The following is a 9,022-nucleotide window of genomic DNA, read 5'->3' on the forward strand; positions in this document are numbered from 1 at the left end:
TATTTGCAGTGATTCATTCATTCCCAACCAAATCAGCAAATGTGCGCCCAAATTTAATTGTAAAAAAGCTGAAGTAGGTTCGATTTGAAGGTGCTGCGTGCTTTTAGTATTTTACATAAAATCAATGTGTTTTGCTTGAAAGAAATCTTCGTAATTTGTATTTAGATGCCTTGCTTTTAACGTCATCCCGGCTGTGTCTGTGGTAAACTGTCGCGATTTGTTTTTCACGCTGTTTCTCCTTCTTCTCCGTTTGCCTTTTTCCTCCTCCTCCTCCTCACAATCCCCGTCTCTCGCTTTATTTCTGTCTCCCTCGCTGCTCTTTTCAGCTAACCTGTTTTTTGCTTTTTATTGTCTCTTCCTCCCTGCCCTCTTTTGGCCTGTTAAGCTGAGTCCTCTGACAAAATGGCTAATGACCAAGGTAAATTCCCCCTCCACACTTTTATCTTTCACTGCTGACTCTGTACTTCTTGTATCTCTCTTTGTAAAGATTTCCAACTTCTGGGCTGATGAAACCTTCAGCTGCATGACCGGCAAAATCTGTTTGTGCTTGTAGAAAACATCAGATTGTAATGTTCCCCAAGAACGTTTGACAGAGAAATAAACGTAACAGTAAAACAGGTCATAAAAACACAGAGGGAGATTTGCAGCAAAACATTTTATTTCTTCTTATTTTCAATCAGCCTCAAATCTTCCACCGAAGCCGGGGCCTCCGGGAAACCAACATCCACAGGACTCTGGAACTGCAGTTGGTAAGATTTTCCCACATGATGGCTGAACATTCAGACACTTCAGCAGCTAAAATCATGATCTGATTGTGTCAAAATCGTGTCCCTTTTCTCTGACTGTGCATTTCGAAATCTACGGTTTTGAGTCCATATTCTTGCTGTAGTTAAAAGTGGCCCGTTCCCCTGTTAGTGACTCACTGCTGTCTTTTAAGAGGTATTTAAAAATGCATCTAGTCTTACCCAGTCTTTCTCCTCTCGAGGTAAATCAGGGGTGGGAGGCAACAGTGAAAATCACATCCTGGTCATTGTCATCATCATCTCAGTGGGAGCCTTCACCATCATCGTGGTGGTGGTCGGAGCCTTCCTGTGCACACGGCGCACCACCTCCCACCAGAAAAAGTGAGAAACTCAGTCACGCTTTGACCTTTCTTTCTCCGGCCTCCTTACCAAAGTCCACCGTTTACTCTCACTCAGCTGCAGCTCAGCTCCCTCCTGTGTTTGTTCTTCCCTTGGCCACTTGGCCACATTCCCTCTGAAAATGAGATTGGTCTTTCATCTTTACCTCCGTGTTCTCTCCTGCAGAAAGCGGGCTGCCTCCAAGTCCTCAAACGGCTCCCACAAATACAAGGGGAACTCCAAAGACCTGAAGCCACCTGACCTTTGGATTCACCACGAGAGGCTGGAGCTCAAGCCCATGGACAAGTCGCCAGACCCCAACCCGGTCATGACCGAAACACCCATCCCCCGCACCTCGCAGGACATCACGCCGGCTGACAGCGGCCTCGACAGCAACCCACACCTGCAGCAGCGTCGCAACTCCTACCGCGGTCAGTGCTGCCCAGAGGCCAAGACTTAAACTTTGATGTTAAGGGAAAGAGATCAAAGTGAAATGACACCCTTAGTGCCTGAGCTTACATGCATAATAACACTGAGCAAACTTCTGGAGTTTGGCAGGCAGACAGGAAAGTACATTTTGGAAGCTTGACTAAGAAAATTGTTGTTTTTTTTTTTTTAGGCAGAAAAAAATGTCCTCAGGTTTGTTTGCAGGTGCGGGACTGGAGGAGAATTGGCTCGTGTTTGTTTCACAAGTCAGCACTTGTGTTTGCTGTTGGTTGTTCTGTGATTATCATGCAAAACATTTCATGCTTTTCATACATTATGTCCATTGCTTGTCATGCTTGCAGTGCCTCAAGCTCATCAAGCTCACGTCGCCAATACTACAACCTTTTACACTCCCTTAATATAATTAGTTCACAACGAGAGAATGCTGAGTGTGAGGTTTAGAAATGCAATCAAAATCCAGCGATATAACACTGGTCGTGGATCCTGAGATCTGCTGCTGAGTCATTCACAAGAAATGAACACAAGAGTAGCAGCTGTTTCTGATTGGCTGGTTTCCACCGTACCTTTTAGGCCACGAATCAGAGGACAGCATGTCTACACTAGCAGGCCGACGAGGGATGAGGCCTAAAATGATGATGCCTTTTGACGCACAGCCGCCTCAGCGTAAGTGTGTGTGTGTGTGAGTAGGATTTGTCATACTTTACAGATAGTGAGCAGACAATTTAAAAATCTGGAAACTGGAGCACAATTTTTCATTCTCTCTCTCTCATCTCAAGTCCATGTCGTTCTTCCCACAAAATATCACTTTTTATTGCTCGTTTATCTGAATTGCTCCTGAATTCAGCGACTGAGTGACAGACGGAGAGAATATTCATGTGTGTGTTTATTACAGAATACTGCATGTGCTTCCACGACCTTCATCCTTGCAGCTGGCGTAACATCTCGTCCTGTGTGTGTTTGTGTGTGTCCGTGTCCATTTCCATTCACAGCTGTGATTAGTGCTCACCCCATCCATTCCCTTGATAACCATCACCACCATTATCACATGGGCAGCCTGGCGTCACCGACACGCAGCTACCTCTACCACCAGGGCAGCGGGCACCCACGCCCGCACGCCTGCGCCACCCCCATCTCCCATCTAGACAGGGTGGACTCTTCAGGTGAGACCACGCCACCTGCTGGACAAAAGAAGAAGCACGCAGAAGGACGGGACAGTGGGACCCGCTCATATTCATTCATTGATTTGCCATCTTCTCATTCATTCACATGCCGCGGCCGTCTCGCTACGTTCATGTTGTAGTTTTCCAAAGTGTTACTAACCGCTCGTCTCCCCGCCCTCAGAAATGTTGTTTTTATTCTCCCTCCTGCTCCCCCTCAACTTTAACCAACATGAAGTGAAGGATTGCAGTCATACATGCTAAGGATTTAAACTGCAGTCTGGCAGTTGAGTTACGGTCCAGAAAACAGCTAAGGCCTCAACTGTTGATTTTTTTTTCCAACAGAAAATATGGATAAGTAAATAGCAAGTAAAAATACTAACAGTTTGCCGATCAGTCATTGATGAATCAATGAAAAACCGTGTCCCAGAGTTCATGTATTTACATAATTTATTTTGTCCAAGATTCACAGATTTTCAGTTTACGATCACACAAAAAAAACCTTGACTTTTTTTTTGGTAGCTTTTTTTTCTTGATAACTTAAACTGTTAACAAATTTGTTGACAGCCCTCTTCTAATCTATTATTGACAAATAATTTCAGCTCTAGCACATTGTACTCTAACTGCATATAGTGTGATAAACCTGTAGAAAGAGTGAAACCACTTATCACACAATATCACAAAAGTTGATATTGGATTATGGAAAGGTATCCACTATCAGAAAGGTTAAAATAATCATCTGTAGTGCTGTCTGTTGTGTAAGAAGCTAAACGAAGACCATAGAAAACTGTGAGGCTGGTTAGCAATCCCTGTAAGCCTGTTAACCCGTCTGCTCACCGTCCGTCCTCGACTCCCCTTTGCTCCGCCTCCAGAGTCGGTGAGGAACACCCCCAGTTCGGAGCCCCTCCCTCCAGCCACCACCTCCTCCCAGGCCTCCTGCCCGTCGGAGATCATGGCCGACCCCGAGGGCAGCTACCACGGCTCCACCACCACAGAGGAGGAGCCCAGCTACTCCAGCAACCTGCCCCCCCACCGCTCGGCCCACCCGCACGCCCACGCCCACCCGCTCAAGAGCTTCGCCGTACCTGCGATCCCAGCCACCAGCCATCCATCATACGAGTCGCCTGCCCTGCCCAGCACTCCCCTGCTGGCTCAGACCGGTGAGCACACACACACATCAAACATGTACACACACAGTCATGTTCATGCCAGATCAGACTACAAGACTGCCCACTGCCACCCAAGCTGTTCAGACTGTGACGGGACAAAGAGCGGGAGTCTCGGATAAAATGGTGTTAAATCAGCTATTGTGACTACAAGCTTGAGAACAGTGTTTATCACGAGTGTCATATTGGGAATCTCAGTGGTAAACCACTTCATTCTCTCATTCTACATTTACCTTTGAGGCTGGTGATCTCTTTGGCTTGTCTCTCAGTACGTTTCCACAGCCTGTTCAATTCAAAAGCCACGTTCACATCTGGAAAAGGCAAAACAATTTCTTAGTTACTCAAACAGGATGAAACAGTTCATTCATGGTGACGTTTTTTCATCTGCTGCTGAGTTTTTACAGCAACAGGGCGCAGTGTGTGTGTGTGTGTGTGTGTGTGATCATAGTGATAGTGAAACATGCTTTTAGCACACACTGGCAATACATGTTGGCTAAATATAATTAATTAAATTTAAAGAATTTTGTTGACTCTGAAAATTTGAATATTAACATGTTGTTTTTTTGTTTTTGTTTTTGTTATTTTATTTGAAATAGTCCTGACTCTTGAACTCACTCAAGACAGTCTGAGCAATATGTGGGTTCAGTTAAGAACACGGTTTTACTAAACTAGCAGAAAATGACCCTCGATTTGCGTGACAAAGCTGTTATTCGTTTCAAGTGGTGTTGCCTTCACTGACTCCTGTGCCTGTCACATTCAGGGCCTCCTACTCACCCCCACGTTGTTAAAACGGCCTCAATTGGAACACTAGGAAGGACACGAACACCGATGATCGTCACTGTGCCCAACGCGCCCGACGTGCCGGAGACCAGCAAGATGCTGGAAGATGTGGACAGCGTGAGTATAGCACCCCACACTGGCTGCTTGTAGCATTGCAGTCTGTTCCTGCAAGGCCTGATGGTGCTGATGATGTAGTAATTATTCAGTGTTTTCTTGTAAAATTATACCAATCACACATTCCTTCCAAATCCATGTCAGGTTTTCTTTGGGCACTGGATTGTATAGTTTCGACTGGATTGGTTTTAACCACATTTTCTGTTTGTTCTTTCTCTCTTTTTACTCTTTCCATCTTCAATCTCACCTTTTTTTTTGTGGCGTTGTCGGCTGCCTTTCGATCAATTCATTGAACAACTGATCTTAACAAACCCCATAACTGGAATGATTATATTATTTATTTTTTTACCATTAAATCTTTTCTCCTTGTCCTAATCCTTGATTGGCTGTCGACCATCTGTTGACATCGCTTCTCTTTGGTTTTGGATGTTTTGCTTTGCGACCCTTCAGTCCCATTGACGCATCCCCTCCCCCAGCTCGCCTCATCGCACCCATACGACTCCCCCGTCCCCCCCCCCCGCCCTCCTCTGTGAAAGACCCCTGACTGACCCTCTCCTCCTCTCCTTTCCTCTCCTCTCCTCTCTTCTCCTCCCTCCCTGTCTCCCTCCAGGTGCTTGCCTCCCTCCCTCCCTGCCCCTCCCCCGCCCCCCGCAGTAACCCTGTTCCTCTCCCTCAGAGCTACGAGCCCGACGAGCTGACCGAGGAGATGGCCCACCTCGAGGGCCTGATGAAGGACCTGAACGCCATCACCACAGCGCCATGAGCATGCACACACACCTTCACACACGCAGACACGCTCTCTCTCTCTCTCTGTCATACACACACACATACACACACACACTTTAAAGTCAAACAAACAAACCCTGGGAGCTAGAGGCTGGCGGACACAAAATGGCTTCTTGTTCCTAAGAAAACTCTCATGTCGCCCTGCAGAGAAAACCTCCAGACTGAAACTTAGGAACTTTTTCGGCTTACCTTGCTCAGTCTCAGGAAGGAGATTGCCATGAGAGGGAAGAAAAAGTGACACGCTTCATCTTTTTATGAAGAACCGTTCTCAGAGACAATGAACTTTTAAACATTGGTCGCTCTCAACCGGAAGATTGTGAATTTTTTCCTCAGCAAAAATCCGTTTGTTTTTTGTTTTGTTTTGTTTTTTTTCCTCTGTTGCAAACGCTCACTCAAGATGAGACAACAGTTGATTCAGTGTCAAGTCAAAAGGAGAAAGTCCAAAAATATGCTGGTTTTGATGTTGGTGCTCATGCGGCGCAGTCTACACACAGTGTTTGTTTGATTAGTGTTTCCGTTGTGCATTTTGTATATCTATTGGGCCGTTTCAGTGAAGTGAACATCGGATATCAGCCCCCCTCCTCCTCATCACAAGCCTACATTATTCATGAACATGGTCATTTTTGTGTTTTTACCCCCTTGTGTCATATATTGTGCCATGACTTTTTAATATTTTCTATTTTATTGTATTATTTTTTACACACATATCCTTATAAACATGTACATATTGTTGTTGTTGTTTTTTTTTTTAAACTGCCTCATTCTTCTGATGTTTCCCATATTTCATTATTAATATTTGGGATGAAAGTGGGATTACAGATGAGTCCTGAAGCTCAGTTTTCATATCAAAAGGGGAGAGAAGCCTGTTGTGTTCCCACAGTTTGTTCTTCTCTGGCGTTGTGTCGCCTGCTTTGTACATTAAAACGTCTTCTTTTCCAGTCGTTTGTTTGTTGTGGGAGCTCCGTTTAAAAAGCCTTACCAACGTGTTTGTTTGGCGGACAGTCGGGGCGACTCGGCTCTCCGTGGATGTCACTCGGAGTCGTCTCTCTACAGCCCTGTGGGACTTGACAGTATCTCCTCACAGGTCAGGGGTACCTCGGACTCAGGACACTGACCCCCATCCCTCTTAAAAAAAAAAAAAAACAAAAACAAACAAACAGACAAACAAAAAAACCCTCACATGGCACGCAGTCAATCAGTCAATCACCTGCAACAGACGAGTTACCTTTTATACAAGAAGTTCAGTCGAACGTGTGTGTCGTTTCCAAAAACCAATATTTGGTTTCAGGCGTCTGTACTGCTGAACCACGTGTGTGTTTTCCCACAGCGGAGTGTGTTTGCTGTATTTTCCTGCTGTTCTTCATCAGACTTCCTGGTTCCTTTACCAGTCTTATATGATGCAAAGATGTTGGCCTTTGGAATGGGACTCCCAGATGTTTTTTGTTTTTGTTTTTTTTTTTAACATGGTAGTTTTTGTATTGAGAAAAGAAAACAAGAAAAAAAGAAGCTTGTTCTGTACGCAAATCTGATGTAAACAGGAAAAAAGTGTTCATCTGAGATACTAGTTTTTCATTACCCTCTTACCCAAAGAAATTTGTCATTTGCAATCATAGTAATTTGCTCTACTTTTGTGAATACCACGTTTCTCATAAATGTACATCGTCATGAATGTCAATATAACTGTAAGAGATTTTAACTATGGATACAAACAAGGAACATGTTTTTGGGGGAAAAGTTCTTGAGAACAGAAACGGGAGGGGGGGGAGGGGTGACCGAACTCCATTTGGGAAATAATCTATTGAGTTGTAAACAGTTGAACCTGTATTGCACTTTTTCACAATTTTTGAAAAGTACATTTCTTACATATCTTGTGTTTTAAATATCAAAAGCTGTTTGTGTAACGTAGTGTCCTAGGTAAGCAGCAGGCAGCTGGTCTTGTTTTTTATGTTTTTTGTTTTTTGTTTGTTTTTTGTTTGTTTTTTTTTGCTTCAGAGATGATATGAAATTTGAGCAGCCGAGTTTGGGGCTCGTGATGAGGAATTCTGTTGTTGCTTGTTCATGTACAGAGCTTTCTTTGCTTTCTGTAGGAAAAAAAATCTGTGGCTTTTTAAAAAATGTTGAAAAACGATTTGGAAAAAAAAAAAAAGATGTTTTTTTTATTGGTGCTCCTATACATTGTGTATACGAACTATTATGAATACTAACAAAGTAAACGTTTCTGCTCGTCTTCTTTTCATCAGACGTCATCGGGATGCCCGTCGTACGTACTCCACGCTTACCCTCCAGTTACAGTGAGTCCTTTGACTCGAGATATTAATGAAACGATTAACTGAATGTTCACCAACTTTTGCCGGTTCCAGCTTCTAACGTGTCAATTTGCTGCTTTTCTTACTCGTTTCTTAATTATTTGGGTGGTCAGACTAAATGAGCTTTTCAGCATTTTCTGAAGTTTTATTAGCTCAAATGATCATTTTATTGATTGAGCATTTTATTGATTGTCACCGGATTACTAACACGTTCGCATGCAGACAGTCACTCAGAGTCGTGCTGTCACTTCCTGTGATGGCAGCTTCTGTGTACTTACTGGACAGTATCTCCTCAAAGGTCGGGGATGGCTTCAGCGGATTTTCAGTCATGAAATGAATCCTTCGTCAGGCTCTAAAGTCACCGATTGTGTCAGTCGTGAGTCTTTTTCCAGCCTCGCACAGTCAAAAGGATTAAAACTTCTTTTGTACACAGACAATGTTTTTCAGATGAAGAAAGTGTGCAGCCACAAATTGTTTAAAGCCCTTTTTTTAGTTGTAGTTGAGTGTCAGCTGAAATGCTGTCATCTGTGATTAAATAACGTCTTCGTAGATTTATGCGTACTGCAGCGCGAAGGTGAGATTTTATCGATCAGGAGTTAATTGTTCAGATTTCCAACTTTGTCACCAAAGTCATCCTGTGAGACTGGATAAAAACAACAGCATCCTGCCCGAATGGCCGATGGAGCAGACTCACTATTTGGTGGTTATTTCAAATTGATGCAGTTGAAGTGTATGGCACAATACATTTGAATCAACCACGACATTTAAGAACACTCGCATGCATAAAGTCGGTCAAATAAGTTTAAGAATGAGTGAATTTCTTGTACACATTAAGACAGTTGTTTGTTGTGAGTGTGTGTGCTTACAAAAGGGGTTTTAGTGTTTTTATTGTTTTATCCAGAATGGCAGAAAACAAAACAAAAATCCCTGAAATTGATAAGAATGTAAAATGTAAATCTGACTACTTGCTCAGCAGGAGATCAGTCTTGTTCTTCCGACTGACCGAGACTCGTCAGGGAAGCTGCAGAGAAACCGACTGTCAGCAAATGAAGGCAAAGTCCATTCATGGATGGTAATTTACTCCAGGCCAACAAACATACAGAATCAGAATCCGAGTTGTCTTTACTGCCATGTAAATGAAGAGG

The 9,022-nt window shown here is 43.7% G+C and overlaps 1 protein-coding gene across 10 annotated transcripts in view; it reads left to right on the forward strand.

Moving 5' to 3' along the window:
• neo1a (neogenin 1a) overlaps nt 1-7,784 on the forward strand; it is a 146,571-nt gene extending 138,787 nt beyond the window's left edge. For 3 of the 10 annotated variants that reach the window (XM_046393845.1, XM_046393879.1, XM_046393897.1), the window contains exons 21-29: nt 386-418; nt 681-749; nt 986-1,124; nt 1,308-1,552; nt 2,139-2,231; nt 2,558-2,728; nt 3,598-3,885; nt 4,652-4,788; nt 5,396-7,784. In XM_046393845.1, the coding sequence (XP_046249801.1) occupies nt 386-418; nt 681-749; nt 986-1,124; nt 1,308-1,552; nt 2,139-2,231; nt 2,558-2,728; nt 3,598-3,885; nt 4,652-4,788; nt 5,396-5,548 (1,328 nt within the window). In that variant the 3' untranslated portion in view covers nt 5,549-7,784. The other 7 variants (XM_046393889.1, XM_046393924.1, XM_046393853.1 and 4 more) reach the window with 6 other exon arrangements.
• Nucleotides 7,785-9,022: the final 1,238 nt, after the last annotated feature.

This window comes from Scatophagus argus, chromosome 1, assembly GCF_020382885.2.
Source record: "Scatophagus argus isolate fScaArg1 chromosome 1, fScaArg1.pri, whole genome shotgun sequence".
Taxonomy (NCBI): domain Eukaryota; kingdom Metazoa; phylum Chordata; class Actinopteri; family Scatophagidae; genus Scatophagus; species Scatophagus argus.